The following is a 21,169-nucleotide window of genomic DNA, read 5'->3' as shown; positions in this document are numbered from 1 at the left end:
ATAACAGATTTTACCTTCTTTATCTTTTGCTCCCATTGCTAGGCCCACGACCTTAGGCCCAGCCCCAAAAATTCGAAGTTTCTTCAGTTCCGTGTTCCTGTTCACTTCTCCAGATTCTGACTAAAAATAAATAAATAAATAAACAAGACTCACATTATCTAATCATTCTGATGCATGTATTTATTTTCTTACCCGAGAAAAGTTTCAAGATCCTCTTCAAAATGAAGAAAAAATTATTTGATTTCTTCTCTCTAAATCCACTCACTGTCTCATTACAATAGTTGAACAGTCATCCAAGCACTATGCAACACCCAGCTTCCTTTCCACAGAAGAATATCTTTATTAAAAGCACAGTTGTCAATTAGGTTCTGTCCAGAGACAAATACCACTGGTAATAATCAATATAATATTGGTAATAGAAATCCTCACTTCTAACTTGCTAATGAACACCCAATTTGATCAGAAGGCAATATGCCCATCTCATGAGACAAATAATGATTATCCTAAGCCAAGCATGCCACTTCTTTTTGCTGGGGATAACCTAGCTAGGTGTAGAAATGTTATCCTGGTTTAGCCAATGAGACATGGAGAACATCTACTAAAAGCCTCTGGGAAGGATTTTCAACCTTCTAATAAAAGAGAAAGCTTCTCAAAAAGTAATAAGCCTTTTGCTCCAACTTTCTTTCCTACTGTTAGGAGATTCAGCCTGGTAAAAACCTGGTGCTAGACTGTGTAGCAGCCACACTGCAATTAGGAAGAGATACATTACCCACACACTGAAGAAAGCAAGGCAGAAAGATGGAAAGTGCCTGGGCCCTTCATGGCACTGTGCAGTTGCTGAATCAATCCTAGAATTACCTATTTCTGGAAATCTTACATGGAAAATGTGTCCTTACATGAAAATTGTGTTGTTAATGTTAAAGCTGATATCATTTGGCACTCTAGTACTTAAAGATGGGACCATCCTGATAGATGCAAGTGTTACATCGTGAATTCAGATGGACCATACACTCTGAATGTATACTAAGTAAATAACCAAAACTTATTAAAAATATACTCAATAAGAATAAAAAGAAACCAAGTAAAATATAAGCTTTATAAACCTATGGCTATATAAGAACCAAACAACCTAAAAAAAATCAAAAAATAAATAAAAAATTTTAAAAAAAAGAACCAAACAACCAAAATGGCATTTTTATGTATATACTTTTTTTTTTTAATTTTTATTTATTTATGATAGTCACACACACAGAGAGAGAGAGAGAGGCAGAGACATAGGCAGAGGGAGAAGGAGGCTCCATGCACCGGGAACCCGACGTGGGATTCGATCCCGGGTCTCCAGGATCGCGCCCTGGGCCAAAGGCAGGCGCTAAACCGCTGCGCCACCCAGGGATTCCGAAATAATAAAACAACATTATCTGATCTTAATGGAATAAAAACTAGAAATAACAAAATAAAAAAAATCAGGGCGTCTGGGTGGCTCAGGTGGCTAACCAGTTGCCTTCAGCTCAGGTCATGATTCCAGAGTTCTGAGATCAAGCCCCTGGCAGGCTCCCCACTCAGTGCGGAGCTTGCTTCTCCCTCTCCCTCTGCCACTGCCCCCTGCTTGTGCTTGCACATGCATACTCTGTCTCTCTGTCAAATAAATAAAATCTTTAAAAAAATAAGTAAAAAATAAAGACTTGTTAGAAATCTTTAACTTCCTATTAAAAATGATAACAAAAAAATATTGTAAGTCAGAATCTCAGGAATAAGATAAAGCAGTGATCACAGGAAATTTTATAGTCTTAAACGTATCAGGACAGAAAGAACAGAAATAAATGAATTAAGTTTCTAACTCAAAAAGCTAGGAAAAGACTACAACATAAACCACAAGAACTGTGAGATGCTAGATTAGAACTGGAATTATCAGTCGAGTTCTGAAAATATAAACTCATAATGTTTTAAATTTTATTTCCCAGACCTAACCACTAAAAGGGCCTACAAAAGCAATGGTATCCCATCAGAAACAAGCACACCTTGTGCTCAGATCTTGGTTTCTAAATATTACTTCACACTAAAATGAACCAGAAATGGCTGATGCCAGGTCTAAAGCAAGGCATGAAGACAGTGAGCCTTTTTGTGCTAAAAAGTAAGTAAGAGATTACTTAGATTACCAAGATTATCAAAAAGAAGTAAGAGATGGTAGGGGATCCCTGGGTGGCTCAGCGGTTTAGCGCCTGCCTTTGGCCCAGGGCATGATCCTGGAGACCTGGGATCAAGTCCCCTGTCAGGCTTCCCGCATGGAGCCTGCTTCTCCCTCTGCCTGGGTCTCTCTGCCTCTCTCTCTCTCTCATGAATAAATAAATAATAAAAATCTTAAAAAAAAATAAAAAAAGAAAAAAGAAAGCATGGGAGAAGAGTTCTCCTTTTAAGAAAAATGCTGGGACGCCTGGGTGGCTCAGAAGTTAAGCCTCTGCCTTCGGCTCAGGGTGTGATCCCAGGATTGAGTCTCACTCTGGGCTCCCTGAATGGAGCCTGCTTCTCCCTCTGCCTGTGTCTCTGCCTCTGTGTCTCTCATGAATAAATAAATAAAATCTTAAAAAAAAAAAGAAAGAAAGAAAGAAAGAAAGAAAGAAAGAAAGAAAGAAAGAAAGAAAGAAAGAAAGAAAGAAAGAAAGAAAGAAAGAAAGAAAGAAAGAAAGAAAGAAAGAAAGATAGATGCTAACAAATGTAGAAAATGACAGAGCTAGAAAATCACCTGGTTTGTAACCACCAACATAACAACTAATTCAGGTAAGGATCATCAATGAATGTGAAAACCACTGGGTAAAACATAACTGAAAGACAGTTTATTCACACTGTCTTATAGTTTACTCTGATTACTTTTATTAAAAACAGAATAAGTATATTGGAAAAATCTGGCTCAAACTTAGTGTTACCAATAATGAAACATATTGGCATTAAGGGCTTCATTCCAATGTATAACCCTTCTGATAACCCTTCATACAGACAAACTGATCCCAGCTGTCAAAAAGCTCATTGGTAAGGTCAGAGATGAAAAAATAATCATAGCAGGGTGCCTGGGTGGCTCAATAGGTTAAGTGTCCAACTCTTGACTTCAGTTAGGTCATAATCTCAGGGTTGTGAGATCGAGACCTGCATCAGACTCTGCTGCTTGAGATTCCCTCTCCCTCTTCCCTTCCCCATGCCACTTGCATGCACTCTCTCTCTCTCCCTCTAAAATAAAATCTTAAAAAAAAGAAGAAAACAATCACAGCAGAGTAAAGCAAGTGATGTGATATGATAGAGGTAAGAAAAGGGAGCAGGATAACTTTCATAACTTATGTTTCTTGTTTAAGAGACTATTGGATAGCTGTGCTTGTCATGGACACCAAGCTAGAAAATAACAAAAGAAAAACAGATTTAGAGAAGATGATAATGTTTGAGATGTACTGAATTCAGCATACCTGCTGTGGCCACCAATGGCCACCAATATGCATACACATGTATACATATACTACATGCACACACACATGCCTGGTAAACAGAAAAGAAACATGGGCATCTATGAGACATATTTAGGAATCTTGAGTGTACACGTAGTAACTGAAATCACAGGGTAGACGAAATAGCTAGAGAGAGTAAAGAGAGGAAACGACTAAAAATACCATGTAAAAGACAATTAGAAAAGAGAACAAAGATGACTGAGGAGAGGTCAAAGAGTGAAGAGGATAACCAGGAAAGAGGCAATACAGAAGCCAAAGAAAAATCAAGCTTGGGGGATCCCTGGGTGGCTCAGCGGTTTGGCGCCTGCCTTTAGCCCGGGGCACGATCCTGGGGTCTCAGGATCGAGTCCTACGTCCGGCTCCCGGCGTGGAGCCTGCTTCTCCTGTGTCTCTACCTCTCTCTCTCTAGTTCTATCATAAATAAATAAATAAAATCTTTAAAAAAAAGAAAAATCAAGCTTACTGAATTTCAAGGAGAGTAATCAACAACCATATTAAATGTATACATGACCAGAAATGATGAAGGCTAAGAAATAAAAAAATTTTGACAATTAACTCAGTGGTAACTTGGGTGGTGTTTCAATAAAATGATCTAGTTCAACGTCAGATTACAGAGTAAGAAAGCTAGATACTGAAGAAATTGAGACAACATAAACTGTTTTTCCAGGAACTTCATGAAAAGAGGCAAGCAGTAAGGCATCATCTAGGAAGAGAGTTTTTGTTTTAAGATGAGACTTTCAACATGATTAAATTGGGGGTAGGAGGAGATCCAGCAGACAGAGGAGGTAGGAGAGAAAGATTTCACATCTGATAGATTAAAATCCCCAAAGAACCCAGAAAGGACAGATGTAGGACGTTTATTCTTAGAGACAAAGGTACCCTTTGCCCACAGAGATTAGGAGAAATTAAGAATGAATATCAATAATTCTGGATATGGGGCAAAAAGTTAAAGGATTTCTACCAGAAAGTCTCTTTTCTTTCTGAAATTGAAGACAAGGAATGAGGCCAACTTGGCAATATAGTAATTAAGGATAAATTGTGCACTAAACAAATTCTTCACTGAAAATCCTACAGATGGCTCTAGTTTCTACCTGATATCAACCAATCTGACTACGGTGGCAATTATTACAATGGGTAAAAACATTCTATGTTGTCCTTTTCTTATAATACATACAGGCAATGAGTAGCAGAAGGTTTCAGAAGGAACATCAAAAGAAATTTCATCACAAGCTGTCAACTAATTAGAGGAGCAGGGCCACCTGGGGCAACTCTTCAAAACTGAGTCCCCAGGTCAGAGACTAGTTTTCAACTGTTTTAGGTCTTGAAATAGAATCATCACTGTATACCCAAAGATGATCAAAATTTTTTAGATCGACCACAGTAACACAAATTACTTAATGACTAAACTAGAGTTACTAATTTATAATGGTTTGTAATTAAAAAATTCTTATGATAAATGTAAAATAGAATTAATATAATTATAATGCAGTAAAACACTAATCTAATTATAAACCACTAAATGATTTTTATTATATACCAGTAATTTACTAACAAATGAACGTAAGTTTATAATTCACTTTCCAATGAATTCCCATTAAATTCACATTTGCCATCCAAGACACCTACCTTTGTTATCAAAGTTCCTAAGAAGCTAAATTATCATTCAGGAGATTATTTAAGGAGCATAAATTCAGAGCAAGGAGAATAGCATCTTAACTGTCCCAACCTACCGACCTGTCTTTACAACAACTTTAAATACACATTTTGAGAACCACAAATGAGAATGGGGAAAGGAGAACAAGCGCAGACAAGAAGAAATTAGGGCGTTTTTCTTCTGATGAAATTATTTTAAGCTACAAGAACACTATAGAAGTTAACAGTGGAGCAGTTCAGACACTAAAACTTATACTCTAGCTTTTAAAGGAATAAGTAAAAAATAAAACCACACTTTCCTATAAGTAAAAAATAAAACCACACTTTCCTACTACTCTCATTTCTACTAACCACAAAAATAAAATATAATATAGTTCAGCAGCATGTCTGTAACACGGGCCCTACAAGTTCCCAGAGTCACCCGCTGGTTTGTCTTCCCCATCAAAAACTGGTCAAAATTAACAAAAAGCTTTCCAAATCAAATCAGACTGAATTTGCAATTTCTTCCTGGTTCACCTTGAAGGTAAATGAAAGAGAGGTCTCTTCAAGTTCTAAAGAACAATAGTATGTGAATGTCTCTAATAATCACATAACTGTTCTGCACAATGAACTTAAAACTCCTATTAAAGAGGATCCCTGGGTGGCTCAGCGGTGTAGTGCCTGCCTTTGGCCCAGGGCGCGATCCTGGAGTGCCGGGATCGAGTCCCGCGTCGGGCTCCCGGCATGGAGCCTGCTTCTCCCTCCTCCTGTGTCTCTGCCTCTCTCTCTCTCTCTCTCTCACGAATAAATAAATAAATAAATCTTTTAAAAAAAAAAAAACTCCTGTTAAAAACGATCCACAGAAGTTGATACCTGAGACTTGACACGTCTTGTTCTCTTCGGCAGAATGTTCATTCTTGTGCCAGGCTCTGGGGAAGTTTGAACATCAGTGCCAAGAACTTCAGGCTCTACTTTTTCCTTAAGATCTAAATTAGGCATCTGTACACCCTAAAGAATCAGAGCACAGAAAGAGAGCAGGTTCACTGGTAAGAAATCAGATTTGAGAATCAGGGGAAAAATAGCAAATTTCCAATAAATCCCCAAAACTACATGAAACCAGATGACAACCCTATATACCAAATTGATCTATAGATGTAAAACAATCCCTATCAAAATTCTAGCAGGCTTTTGTTGTAGAAATTGAGAAGTCAATCCTAAAATTTACATGGAAATGCAAATTCTTTGGAAATTCTGAAAAGAGAAGAACCAAGTTGGAAGACTAACAGTACTGGATATCAAAACTTACTATCAAGCTATAATACTCAAGATTAGTATTGGTGTTAAGGTATATACTGATCAAAGAACAACAACAACAACAAAGAGACCAGAAATAAACCCACATTTATACTCAACTGATTTTCAACAATGATGCCAAGGTAAATCAACAGGAAAAGGGTAGTAGTCTTTTAAACATATGATACTGGTACAACTGAATATTCATATGCATTTCCCCTCCCCCACCAAAAATGAACTTAGACTTTATACCCATACAAAAAAACTCTCAAAATGGATCTCAGAGCTAAATATAAAAGCAAAAACTAAAATACTTCTAGATGAAAACAAAAAAAAAGGATCTTTGGGGCCTTGGATTAAGAAAAGATTTCTTAAATATGACCACAAAAGCACAATCCATAGAAGCAGGGGAAGGAAATCAATAAACTACTCTTCAAATACACACCATTATAAAAATGAAAAGATAAACCACAGACTAGCAGAAGGTATTTGTAAAATCATATACTTAGATAAAATCCTGATTATATAGCAAACTCTTAAGATGACAAGCAATCCAATAAAAAAAAGATCAGAACAGACACTTCATCAAGGAAGATATACAAATGACTAATACGCACATGAAAAGATGCACAACACCACTGGTCATCAGGGAAATGAAAATTAAGACCACAATGAGATACCACTACACACCCACTAGCATGGCTATAAGCAAAAAAAAAAACTGACAATATCAAGTGTTGGCAAAGACGTGAAGAAACTGGAAACCTACATTACTGGTGGGAATGTAAAATGGTTCAGCCACTTTGCAAAACAGTTTTGCAGTTTCTTAAAAAGTTAAACTTAAACTTACCATATAACCCAGCAATTCCACTCCTAGGTATCTACCCAAGAGAAATGAAAACATATGTCCACACAAAGACTTAGACATGAATATTCATAGCATTTATTCATAACAGCCATAAACTGGAGACAATCCAACTGTCCACCAACTGGTAAATGGATTAACAAATATGGTATAACCATACAATGGATTATTATTCAGCCGTAAAAAGGAACAAAATAGTAATAGAGTCTAAACACAGATGAACCTTGAAAACATTAGGCTAAGTGAAAGAAGACAGACACAAAATCATATTGTATGATTCCATCTACATGAAATTTCTACAAAGGCATAAAAACTACAGAGCCAGAAGGCAGATCAGGTATTTATCTGAGTTTAGTGGTAAGAAAACAAACCAACCACAACCCAACACAAAGGACCTTTCTGGGCTGATGGAAATATTCTAAAATTGTACTGTGGTGATTACTGCATAAATGTATAATTTATTTAAAGCCTACTGTGTAGCTACAATGACTGAATTCTATCACATGCAAAGTATAACCTCAATAAAGGTGTTAAAAAATACATGAAACCAACAGGAGGAATTTTTCAAAAAGCTTAAGTCATGAGAATCTACCTTAAATAAAGAAAATATCCTTCATTACCATTAGCCTTTACTTTTAACCACCAAAAATTACTCAATTAAAACTCATACCTTGATACCCCAAATTTTGGTACCTGGAAAAGCATAACTTGCTATACTTATTAGTGAACTGCTAACTTGTTATGTGAACACAGTCTAACAATCATATGTGGCAGACTGGATTTACCCACTCCTAAAAAAAATGATGCATCTCACCATAAGGCTGACACCAGATTGGAAAAGTTCATATGGGTAGAGAATTCTTTCATAATGTGACTTCAAAAGAGAGCCAGTTCCTTTTCCTGGCAGATATCCCAAGCGACTACCCACTTTAGACCATTTCTTCTCTTTCGTGACCATTTCAAAACCACCTTTGCTGGCAACAATCTGAAAAGAAAGTAAAAGTTGTTTAAAGAAAGAAAGGAGATTCATATATTGATTCTATATCTTGCCTGCTAAGTACAAAAATTATTCTGATCTAGATTTCTGATTTCCGTCCCATAAATACCTGACAAAATTGAAACCTGTGTCAACATTTAAAGTATGAAAGACAATGATCTTTAGAAGTTTTAAACTCTATTATTTAACTAATGTTATTGTGCCTATTTTTTAATGAAGCATTCAAAAACATTTAATAAATACACTCTGTGCATTATATACCTTGAGAAAACTAAACAGATTTATGTACTTGATATCCACAAGGAACTCTAAATATAAATAATTAAAAACAGAACAAAAATAAACAAAACCATAAATGTAAATTATATAGTATGAAACAAACATAAATCCTAAAAGTAGGAAAAGTAGATTATAGAATCTAAAAAAAAAAAAAAAAACAATGGATTCAGAGAATATTTTGGAAAAGGCCGTAATTTTTCAGTTTTTTGTGAAGATTATGAAGGAATGATGGCAAAGATCAGATCATAGTGGTAGACTTACTAGAAAATATAGTACAGAATGTATTGACATAGGAAGAAGCAAGATAAATTGGACAATTTGGATGAATGCTCACATCAAACCAGGCACTATACAGAATATACATATATCAAAAAGTTCCCTATCTTCCAGAAATTGATATTGTACATCTCTCACACTCTAAAATATAGGCAGTCTTCAGTTGATTAATGATAGAATAAAAAGGACTGTGATCGTTATTTAAACTCAAAAAAAAATTTCCTCTTAGAGTATACACTACTGTTATTCTTCTGTATCAAAAAAGTTGAGAGGGGGGTGCCTGGCTGGCACAGTCGTTGTGAAGACAGATGAAAAAACACAAAAAGCACCAGGACAAAATAAACATGATTTCAATGTTAGCAGTATTATGATGTCTCTGTGTGGGCAAATGGGAGGTGTGCATGCTATAAATAAAAACATTTTCAGCTCTTGTACTCTACAATGTTATTACAGACAAAGACAGATCTATAGCAAAGCAAAATTTCCCTCTTCTGAAATATGTGAAAGCTTGGTGGAAACATGTAAGTTCACGTGCACAAGAGTTGAACACGTCTCGGATCCCTGGGTGGCGCAGCGGTTTGGCGCCTGCCTTTGGCCGAGGGCACGATCCTGGAGACACAGGATCGAATCCCACATCGGGCTCCCGGTGCATGGAGCCTGCTTCTCCGTCTGCCTATGTCTCTGACTCTCTCTCTCTCTCTGTGACTATCATAAATAAATAAAAATTAAAAAAAAAAAAAAAAAAAGAGTTGAACACGTCTCTAATTCATGGGATCCCCTGGGTGACTCAGCGGTTAAGCCTCTGCCTTTGGCCCAGGGAGTGATCCTGGAGTCCCGGGATCGAGTCCCACATCAGGCTCCCTGCATGGAGCCTGCTTCTCTCTCTGCCTATGTCTCTGCCCCTCTCTCTCTCTGTCTCTCATGAATAAATAAATAAATAAAATCTTTAAAGAAAAAAAAAAAAGAACACATCTCTAATTCTTTAGCTTCTTTTATCACATCCTCAGAGAAGCCCCTCTCTGTTAAAAAAGGTTATCCAGGAGAAAATTATAAAAAGAAAAAAAGGCTCATTTTTCCAATTTTGTAGTGTAAAAGAAGACACAATGAGGGCGTCTGAGAGGGTTTTCTGGAAGCAAGTGGATGAATCAGGATGCCTCTCATTCACATCTTTCCAGTGCTTCTATACTGTCAGGTACTGTTCTAGGTGCTTGAGATACATCTGTGAATAAAACAAAGATCTTTGCCCTCATGGTGCTTACATTCTAGAAGGAAAAACAGGCTATAAACATAGTATGTAAATTTTAAAGTGAAGAAGAAACTTTGAAAAGCAGTTAAAAGACCTCACAAGAAGCAGAGTAAGGGTATAGCTGAAGTATTAAACAAGCACAAAAAACTTCATTATAAAGGTAAAATTCAAGGTGAAGCAGATATCCAAGCAGATATACAGGGAATAGTCAGGGCAAGGGCCCCACATTAGAAAGATTATCTCAAATGTTTGAGCAACAATAAGGAAGCCAATGCGGCTGAAGCAAGTGAGGAGGAGTCTGAAATGAAACAGAAGCTCTCTTAGTAATCTTCATTATACAACATAATTATCACCATTACATACTACTCTACTTCATATGCAAATCATCTTAAGCTAAATTTCCATTAGTAATGATATATCTGCATGGATTGAGTCATGCTGTCCCACCCAGCTAAGATGCTTACTGGCATACAGCTGTGAAAATGACAGCCAGCAGAGTATGGCAAAGAAATAAGATAAAACTATCTCACAAAGAAACTAACACTATGACTTTGGCTTTGTGCATACAACACTCTAACAGGGCCTAATACTATAAAACACACAAAACTTGTCACTTGTTTTTCTTCAACCGACAGATTAAAAAATTATCATGTATAATTCCAAAATAGAAAACGATTTACTACATTTTGCCATGAAATATATCACACCATTGTCACTAGAAAAATATCACTTATACCAAGCCTTCTAAAAGATACATGACATGCAACAATATACTGAACAAAATAGAGACAAGCCCTTAATCAAAACTTGACCAAAGAATAATGTCAATCAAGGTCAGAATTTCCATCCAATGTAAAACTAAGTGTGGCTAGTAGGAGACAATCTTAATAGACATTAAGTAGCAGTAATCTTCTACTTAAAAGCTCCCTCTCAAGCCTTCACTGAAATGACAGTAAAGGAACAAAAAGACATAGGACACAGATGAGAAAGCAGATACACAAGTAATAATCTAGCAGGCAAAAAACAAAAACCAACTGAATACCTTCAAAAGAAGAAAGCCAAGGAGAAGCCTTTCCAAAATAGGGCCTGGAAAGGCTTAAGAAATGGAAGCAACAGTCCCTTTAAAATCAGATATAACGGGATGTCTAGGTGGCTCAGTGGATGAGCATCTGCCTTTGGCTCAGGTCGTGATCCTAGGCTCCTGGATGGAGTCCCACATCAGGTTCCTACGGGGAGCCTGCTTCTCTCTCTGCCTATGTCTCTGCCTCTCTCTCTCTCTCATGAATAAATAACATCTTTAAAAAAAAATCAGAGATGACAATAAACAAAGAATAGGACTGGCTGAAAACTTTTATAAAAATAATTAGAGGGCAGTCCAGGTGGCTCAGCAGTTTAGCGCCGCCTTCAGCCCAGTGCCTGATCCTGGAGACCCGGGATCGAGTCCCACGTCGGGTTCCCTGCATGGAGCCTGCTTCTCCCTCTATGTCTGCCTCTCTCTCTGTGTCTCTCATAAACAAATAAAATCTTAAAAAAAAAAAAAAAAAAAAAAAAAGGCAATTAGACCTCCTCCAGTCAGTACAGCCAGGCAACTACCCCAAGCTGTCTACCCCAAGCAGATTAGAGATTTACTCTCAGGGGAGTTTGAAAAGAAGGGAACCTAACCTAAGAGAAATAGGTAAGCTAACTTAAGATCAGTCTAACATCCAACTAGTAAAAGTTCAGAGAAAAAAAAGGTAAGTGGAAGAAATTATCAAAGAATGGAAAAACTACAAGAAAAGTTATAGGACCTCAAAAACATGAGCTCAGATAAGAAAATTTATCAAGTGCAATAAAAATATTCAATGATGAAGTGGACATTCTCTCCGCAGAAGCAGTTGCATGGAGAAGGGTATCAGGAAGTTTGGAAGAAGACAATATGGCACATTACAAGGAGCTAAAATTGAATCTGAGATGGAAGGTTACCAAAATTTTGCTTTTGCTTAGAGACATCTCCTGCACAGTTGTGCCACTGAGAAAGACAGCAAAAAGATGAAAAGTCTTAGAATCATTGACTGGAATGATTCACAAATTCCCTTATGATGACCCTACTTAAAACAAACTTCATGAAGACTTACATAAAAATAAAAGGTAAAAAAATAAATAAATAAAATAAATAAAAGGTAAATTTAAACAGCTTTGTTCACTATGGAATGTTCTGTTGGACTTTAAAATTAGTGCTGAAGGTTCTACATCTTCAAGAAAAATAAAGCCACATAGGAAGGAACAAGGATTACTATTGCATCTTTCTTCTCAACAGCAACACTGGAAACTAAAAGATAATGGAGTAAAGTTTTCAAAATACTAAAGGAAAACAATTTACAATTGAGACTTCTAAACACTACCAAACTACCACTAAAGTATAAGAATAGGACATTTTTAGATAAGCAAAAAATTTACATTCCATTTATCTTCTTGTTCATAAAACTAACAGAAGAAATGCCTCACCAAAATAGGAGTAAGGCAAGTAAATAGGAAGATGTGAAATAAGAAGAGAGGCAAAGGGAATTCCCAGAATAATAAAGTAAAAGGAGGTTCCAAGCTGACAGTTGATCTTAAAAAACAAGGAGTCTGGATTGGAGTAGAAAAAAAGAATTCCAGGGGATCTCTGGGTGGCGCAGTGGTTTGGCGCCTGCCTTTGGCCCAGGGCACAGATCCTGGAGACCTGGGATCGAATCCCACGTCGGGCTCCCGGTGCATGGAGCCTGCTTCTCCCTCTGCCTGTGTCTCTGCCTCTCTCTCTCTCCCCCTCTCTCTCTCTGTGACTATCATAAATAAATAATTAATTAATTAATTTTAAAAAATTAAAAAAAGAAAAAAGAATTCCAGAGGAATGGCTCCAAGAGGAAAATGGAACTGATAGACTACCTGATAGGTAAAGCATATGGATTTATACTGCTGGTAGAAAATCTGAAAAATCAGTTTTTGATGGGTAACAAAGAAAGCTTACAAAATGAAAACAGGAAGGGGGATTAATTCCAAGAAAAATAAAAATTGGTATAAGGAAAACAATCATATCACACTATAAGGCTCAGGTACAAATAATATTTGTATTTACAGTCACAGTAATAATTTTTTTATTAAAGAGTTTATTTGATTGAGAGAGAATGAGCACAAGCAGGGAGAGTGGGAGAGGGAGACGCAGGCCCCTCACTGAGCAGGGAGCCCAACATGGGGCTTGATCCCAGGACCCTGGGATCATGACCAGAAGCCAAGGCAGACGCTCAACCAACTGAGCCACTAAGGTGCCCCACAGTAATAAGTTTTCATTAATAAAAAAGTTGATCTGGGATACTTGGCTGCCTCAGTCAGTGGAACATGTGACTCTTGATTTTGGAATTGTAAACTCAAGTCCCACGTTGGGTATAGAGATTACTTAAAATCTTTTGGGGGCAGCCCGGGTGGCTCAGTGGTTTAGCGCTGCCTTTGGCCCAGGGCGTGATCCTGGAGACCCGGGATCGAGTCCCACCCACGTCAGGCTCCCCACAGGAAGCCTGCTTCTCCCTCTGCCTATGTCTCTGCCTCTCTCTGTGTGTCTCTCATGAATAATAAATAAAATATTTAAAGAAAAAAATCTTTTTTAAAAAAATTTGATCTAAGTATACTAGAACAGAACAGGGGAACTATGTAAGGATTTAGGTTTCTTATACCCATTCTCCATCACTAATAGTAGAAAATCAGGCTATAGTATTTAAAACTGAAAAGTGAAGAACTAACATGAGCATAGTATTTGGAAATAAAAGTATCTAAATCAGAAACGACCAAAAGAATTGAAAATGATTAGTTCTGAAGACTGGGGATGGGAGTGGAGAGGTGGAAAGGAAGAATTTAAGCCTTATATTTTAAAATATTACACAGACCAAAAAAAAAAAAAGGTTTAAGATTTAAGGGCTAGAACGAATGTTCTTTGCTGCACTAATTATAAACAGTAATTATTAACATAAAACTCCATTAAGGGGAAGCCCCGGGTGGCTCAGCGGTTTAGCTCCGCCTTCAGCCCAAGGCATGATCCTGGAGACCCGGGATAGAGTCCCATGTCAGGCTCCCTGCACGGAGCCTGCTTCTCCCTCTGCCTGTGTCTCTGCCTCTCTCTCTCTCTCTCTCTCTCTCTCTCTCTCTCTCTGTGTGTCTCTCATGAATAAATAAAATCTTTTACAAAAAAAAAAAACTCCATTAAGTTATAGATATTCCACGTAACACTTTTTATTACTAAAAATAATAAGACAAAATGGTTTAGTCAACATAGGAAACCATCAAATTAACAATTTAAACACTCAAAAAAAAAGAAAAAAAAAAAAAAAAAAAAAAAAACAATTTAAACACTCAGACTGATAACTAAAAATTGCTTCCCATTATAAAGTAGTGGAAAGCAAACTGTTTCAAAGTCATGTCATTGATGACACTAATTCCTGAGACACTCACCAGCTGTCAGCCATATAAATCTTCTGCTTTAAGATTTAGTATAAAATTTTTAAAACATTCTGGACCTGAAACTAAATTTAAAATATTTTACATGTTTGTCTCATTTTTCCTTGAAAGTGATATCTCTAAAACTAACTCTTCAATTTAAATAATTTTATTTCAAAACAGTGTCAGAGGATATGAAAGACCACACAGAAAGATATTTTGTAAAATTCCTCAGATAATCAAGCTGTCTTCACTCAAGTCAAAAGGATTGTAAATTTTTATTATTGTATTAACAAAACATGTTTTCAAGGTAATTTAAACGCTGCCGCAGGTCAGTTAGTTCTTTCACATTAAGAAATATAATTTTACAAAGTTAATGGAAGTGTAGGCAAAAATTAGTCTAAACTCTTCACCCTTGAGTTATCAAGCTCTGGATAATGCTGGCTTCAGTTAGCATGCTTACAAATATTAACATAAGTGATACGCAGCATATGAGAATGGTGAGCACCATGAATCTCTTTTAATAAAACAAATTTTCAATTAAATTAAAAAAGTATAAAAAAGATGACAAGATCAACATAAAACATTTAAACTCAACACAAGATAATATTAACAGATTGGTGTCATTTTTTTGTGTATTATTTATCACAGAGCCTACTAATCTATGTCATTAAATGTTAAATCTTAAATTATAAAATAATTTTTTAAAAAATTTCAAAATCTGTCATTTACACTTATTCATGCTTACATTACATTGTCAATTCCTCCATAGCAAACAATGTTTTCCATCAAGTTTATTGGAAATTCCTAATTTCATAGATTCACTAGTCTCTGCTCCAATTTCTAAACCAAGTACAGCCTCACCTTGCTCAAAGCATACAGATCCAGGATTTTTCGCTCCACCACTGGAATTTTTAAAGTAGATCCTTGGAGTTCCCAAAATTTTGCTAATTGATCCAAGAAGTCTAGTCTCACTCTGGTCATTGCCTAAGATTATTAAAAAACAGAAATCAGAAATAGGAATTAAGTTATGATTGAAAATAAATGAGTTTTACTTAACAAAGATACTCATTTCTCTAAAGAAATTCAAAGTCTACATTATTGCTTAGTCCAACCCTGTAAAATAAGGCAATAATAAAGAGAGAAAATCCTTTTTTAAAAATATTCTATTTATTTATTCACAAGAGACACAGGAAAAGAGGCAGAGATATAGGCAGAAGGAGAAGCAGGCTCCCTGCAGGACTCAATGCAGGACTTGATCCCAGGACCACAACCTGAGACAAAGGCAGACACTCCACCACTGTGCCACCCAGGTGCCCCAAGACAAAATACTTCTAATAAGCTTTATTCACTACGGCAAAAAAAGTCACTTTCATATATGAGAAATGTTCTTACATTTTATCAACCAAAGCAATTTTTTGATAAAAGTTGGCTTGTCTTTCAGCTAACCGGAAAATTTAGTAAATTGGATTATTCTGTTTCTAAGCATTCTATCATTTCGTCTGTAGAAAATATGCCTACCTCAGTACACCAATTCTCTACCCCACCGATATTAAGATCCTTCATGTATCTAATGACAAGACACTAAAGGGAAAAAGATTAAAATCTTGGAAAGTAAATATTTCAGGAGCATCAAGGGAAAAAAATATTTCATTGCGACACATTAAGCCTCAGCTAGCTAAGATTTCTCTTTTGTACTCTGAAACAGTTTTCTACCATACTGAAGTACCTTTCTGATAAACCAGCAGACAGAAAAAAACAGATATTTAAACAGACTTCAGGGGATCCCTGGGTGGCTCAGTGGTTTGGCGCCTGCCTTCGGCCCGGGGCATGATCCTAGAGTCACAGGATCAAGTCCTACATCGGGCTCCCTGCATGGAGCCTGCTTCTCCCTCTGTCTGTATCTCTGCCTCTTTCTGTGTGTCTCTCATGAATAAATAAATAAAATCTTAAAAAAAAAAAAAAAAAGACTTCAATTTAGAAAACTTAAAAGAAACTACTAATATTTAAAGAGTTATTAATAAATCAGATTACAGTCCTGGAAAAGTTCTGTTAGAACTAAAAATAATCTTTGAAAACCTCTGATAAAATATTAAAATCTACTTTCCAAAGACCCCAAGAGACAGAATCTTCCAACATCAGCAAAAATTTTAGTAGAATGGTAAGGAAGCAGAACTTAGAATTTCAGGTCTCAAAATAAAAAAATAAAAAATAAAAAATAAATAAAAAAGAATTCCAGGTTTCTGCAGGTGAGCACTGAATATTTCCACTAAGAAAAAAAAACATAGCTGGAGATACTTTCCCATAGTCCCAGTTAAGTTGAAAAACTGTTAAGAACTTTTTACTTTTTATTTTTCTTTTTAACCAGAAACTTCCTTCCATTCAGGCGTGCCTGAGTGGCTCAGTCAGTTAAGCAGCCTACTCTTGATTCAGTCTAGGTCTTGGTCTCCTGGTTGAGGATTCAAGCCCCACATAGGGGTCCACGCTGAGTGGAGCCTACTTGAAAAAAAAAAAGAAAAGGAAAGGAAAGGAAACATCCTTCCATTCAATCCCAACAAACATTCTTTTTTTTAAAACTTTTTTTTTTTTAATGTTGTTTATTTATTTCAAAGAGAGAGACCCTGACCCCGCATGTGTGCATGTGAGCATAAGAGGGGGAGGGTCAGAGCGAGAAGCGACTCCCTGATGAGCAGGGAGTCTGAGGTGGGGCCTGAGCTGAAGGCAGCTGCTTAACTGACAGAGGCACTCAGGCGCCCCTCAGCTAACATTAATTCTAAGCCCTGGTACGTGAGTTGCTCAAAGTTCTCTACAGGAGCCCTGACAAAGAATGAATCAGGAAGCAGAAATCACAATATAACACTCACCTCAAGTTCATTCAGGCGCTGGACTCTGGGAGTGAAACGAAAGCTTTTTACTTCACATGCAAATGGTGGTTGCCAATCCTAAATAAAAATACATATATATTTTTAAACATATTGATGTGTAAGAATGCATTATTCATTCCCTCAAATTTAAGGGATGAATAGCCATAAATGATGACAAGTCAACTTTAAGTCTTTTTCATTGTAGAAACAGGAAAAGTAATACTTTTTAGATGTTTTTAATATTACTTCTCTCCAATCACTTCTCTCTCATACTGTCTTATTAAAAGTATTTTATCTATAAATCCTCTTCAAATTTCAGGAGTCCCATCCTTTATAACCCACAATTATGCTTTCCCCAATTAATCAAGTGGAATGCAGTGAACTTGTGTATCACAACAGGGTCTAATAAACCTCCCAAGTTTACTAAATGAAAAATAAAACAGAATTTGAAAGAAACTAAAAAGGGTAAAACTGAAGATTAAAAGGTGATTTTTAAAGTACTTATATAATTGGTTAATATCTTTTTGTTTTCATGGGTAATGTGACACAGCACTTTACAGTCTGTGTTACATAAATGTTTTGTTCAAAGCCTGGTTTCTCAACACCCAAATATTTTTTTAAAAAGTAAGCAAATTCACAGAATAAGGGCAATTTCCAGATTGGAGTTATGGTATAACTGAAATGGGCTGGCACAATTCAAGTAGGATTCTAGAAAACATATTTTGATTTGGACTAAATAATAGTAAATCTACTTAAAAATGTGAGAAGTAGTCAAAAAAATTTTCCTTACCTTAGAAACCAAAGAACATCAATTTTGAAATTAAATTCTGCTTGTAAACAAGATTTATTTTTAATGATAATAAGACATACAAAGAGAAGGTATATTATTTCCATCTTTTTTTAGTAATGAACTATTTTTTTTGTACTAAAGGAATCCTGAACACAATTTCTAACTCATAAAGGCAACAGAGTAGATGAAAATATGGTTTAGGACCTGGGTGGCGCAGCGCCTGCCTTTGGCCCAGGGCGCGATCCTGGAGACCCAGGATCGAATCCCACATCGGGCTCCCGGTGCATGGAGCCTGCTTCTCCCTCTGCCTGTGTCTCTGCCTCTCTCTCTCTCTCTCTCTCTGTATGACTATCATAAATAAAAAAAAAAAAAAAAAAAAAAAAAAAAAAAAAATATATGGTTTAGGAAAAACTTCAGAGCTTAAAGTTTTGCCAGTATTAGGTAATTTTGATAGTTCAACAGTTAAATGAAGCTTTTAATTAAATGTCAGAAGTTAAATGATGCTTTTGGCAATGCATATGCCATCATTCGTCATAGAAATCAGCTTTTAATCTTTCATCTGTAATTAACGTTTATAAATCTTAATCAAATTCATTAAGCATAAACAGGTGTAGTAGCATGCCTGGGTTTTAGAATAAAACAGATTGATCTAGGTTCAAAATCTACTTTGCCACACACCCAAGATCATTCATTTGATAAGTTATATAACTTATTCAGAGTTGTCTTATCTGTAAAATGAGATGTTATTTACCCACTAGGGCTTTAAAGAATATTAAGTGAAATAATCTGTAGGTGCTAAATTAGCTTCTCCTCCTCCCTCCTAGCTTCAGCTCTTTTTATTCTCTATGGTGCACACCACTGTGGTAGTTTGTGGTGAGAGCAGACGCTTTCTAAAATGCAACACGAAAACAGTACTTCATCCTTTATTCTTATAACTAATAGACAAAACATAAAGCAAGGTGTCCCTTTAAGAAGCACCGAAGGCAATAGTTCACACACTTTAATGTGCATTAAGCATCATCTGAGAGTACTTACTAAAAAAGCACATTCTAGAACTTCCACATCCAGAAATCTATTCTAGTCTGAAAAAGGGGCCTGGAGATCTGCATTTTAACAAGCAGCTGGTTGAGCCTTGTGCAGGTGGACCAGGAACAGCATTTGAAAAACGTTGGTCTCATGGGTAAAGAAAAAAAATCTTTTGACCTTGAGCAAATCACTCAACCTCTTGGGGCACTAACGCCCCCAAAGGAGTAGTATCTGCTTTCCTTAAAGATTGAGGATTATAAAAAACCTACAGGCAAACAGTTACTTGCAATAATTGCAATTCATAAATCTTTGAACCTTGGTTCCTTATGTCAAAAGAGTTCCTCTTAAACCACCAAATTCTAAAATAAATGCTGCACCTTCTCGTCCCCTGGGAAGACTTTTTCATTGCGGCAACACAGTCTAGGGTTCTTGTTTGGTAATCCCATTCTAGGGGACGACTAGATCTCAGATTACCGTTTAAGAAATCTTTCCTTTGAAATGAGGCTTGCAAATATTTACTAAATCAACCATTAGTAGGACTCGGATTAGAAAAACAAAAAGTCAGTGTAAAGGCAGTTTTTACTCTAGCATCCTAAGGAGAAAGCACAGTACACGAGGGTACAACACGTCCTAACACTTCGAGCACCTCCTCGGCCAGCGCAAGGCCCGAAGTCTTTTGTTACCCTTGCCTACAATCAAAGGGGAATAGAAGTACCAGCTCCCAAGTTCTGGGCAGGAAGGCCCGTGGGACACCGCTCTGGCGCTCAGACAGGCCTACCACAGAAGCCTGCAAAAGAAACCAAGAACACCCAGAAACCTAGCTTCTAATTGTTGAGAAACGAGAGAGTAAATATGAAAAGGAAGAAGGACCGGGAAAGTAAAGCTAGGGACGCCTGGGTGGCTCAGCGGTTGAGCATCTGCCTCTGGCCCAGGGCGTGATCCCGGAGTCCCAGGATCCAGCCCCGCATCGGGCTCCCTGCGTGGAGCCTGCTTCTGCTTCTCCCTCTGCCTCTCTCTCTCTCTCTTTCTGTGTGTGTGTGTGTATCTCTCATAAACAAATAAAATCTTTTTAAAAAAGAAAAGAAAGTAAACCTAAAGCACTCCCCCTTCCGTCTCCCCGGACTCCGGTACCTTGGGCGGTCGGATTTTGCAGATGCCGGTTTTCTCTGCCAGAGGCCGGATGCGGCCGATGAAGCTGAGCGGGTCCGTGAACTCCTCCCAGCTGGGCTCAAAGACTGGGCACTCCGGCGGCGGCACAAACTCGGCCGCGTAGCCCCCCGGCCCCACGCCGGCCATGGCAACACCCGGGGGGCCCTCCGACGGGCGGGGGGGAGAACAGGTGGAGAAAGGCTGGTCGAAGGCCACCGAACCCTCTCACGTCTCCTGACAGGGGCCGAAGCTCATCGTCTCGGACCAGAACCGCTCCACACAGGAACCCAACCCCACAGTCGCTTCCTCTTCTCGTTTGTTATTGTTTCCTTCGGGGTTTTTCGTCTCTGGGTCAGGACTTTTCCGGAAGTTCAGGTACCGTCAAATCCCTCCGCCGCCGCCACCACAGAAACAGAATCCCTCCGCCGCGACGCGCTGCCTCGGCGCAGGGCCTTCCCCTTCCTGGCTTTGCCCGCAACCGGGGAGGGTTCCTGGTCCGCGGGTGTGCGCGGGTCGGCGCCGTTCCACAGCTTCGGGCGGCCCGGCCCCAAGGGCCCGCGGGCTCTCTTTCAGGGAAGACAACGCTGAGGGCGAAGCCTCCGAGGCTCGGGGCCGCGCTCTTCCGGCGCGGAGGAATGTGTAAAGCCCCAGAGGGCAGAGGTTCTGCTTCCGGGAGGAGGGCTCTGTTCCCTTTTGTGTATGAACCACACGAAAACAAGCTCAGCCAGCCCTGGGCGGTGCTGTCCCCCGGTCCCGGTATCGCGGCTGGTTTTAACCTTCGCATCTGCCTTTTTCTACGTAACTAGCTTTTTCGGCATCTC

At 37.9% G+C, this 21,169-nt stretch overlaps 1 protein-coding gene across 2 annotated transcripts in view; it reads right to left on the bottom strand.

Annotated features, from left to right (window-relative positions):
* Positions 1-20,992, bottom strand: part of KDM5A (lysine demethylase 5A) — an 86,685-nt gene extending 65,693 nt beyond the window's left edge. The window contains exons 1-6 of one of the 2 annotated variants that reach the window (XM_038576396.1): positions 20,331-20,992; positions 17,384-17,461; positions 15,384-15,506; positions 8,093-8,263; positions 5,994-6,128; positions 15-120 (exon numbers count right to left, since the gene is read on the bottom strand). In XM_038576396.1, the coding sequence (XP_038432324.1) occupies positions 15-120; positions 5,994-6,128; positions 8,093-8,263; positions 15,384-15,506; positions 17,384-17,461; positions 20,331-20,495 (778 nt within the window). In that variant the 5' untranslated portion in view covers positions 20,496-20,992. The remainder of the gene's footprint in view (positions 1-14; positions 121-5,993; positions 6,129-8,092; positions 8,264-15,383; positions 15,507-17,383; positions 17,462-20,330) is intronic. The other variant, XM_038576395.1, reaches the window with a different exon arrangement.
* Between the last annotated feature and the right edge of the window lie 177 nt (positions 20,993-21,169).

This window comes from Canis lupus, chromosome 27 (assembly GCF_011100685.1).
Source record: "Canis lupus familiaris isolate Mischka breed German Shepherd chromosome 27, alternate assembly UU_Cfam_GSD_1.0, whole genome shotgun sequence".
Classification (NCBI taxonomy): domain Eukaryota; kingdom Metazoa; phylum Chordata; class Mammalia; order Carnivora; family Canidae; genus Canis; species Canis lupus.
Note: the sequence above shows the minus strand (reverse complement) of the source record. Positions and strands in the feature narration are given on the sequence as shown.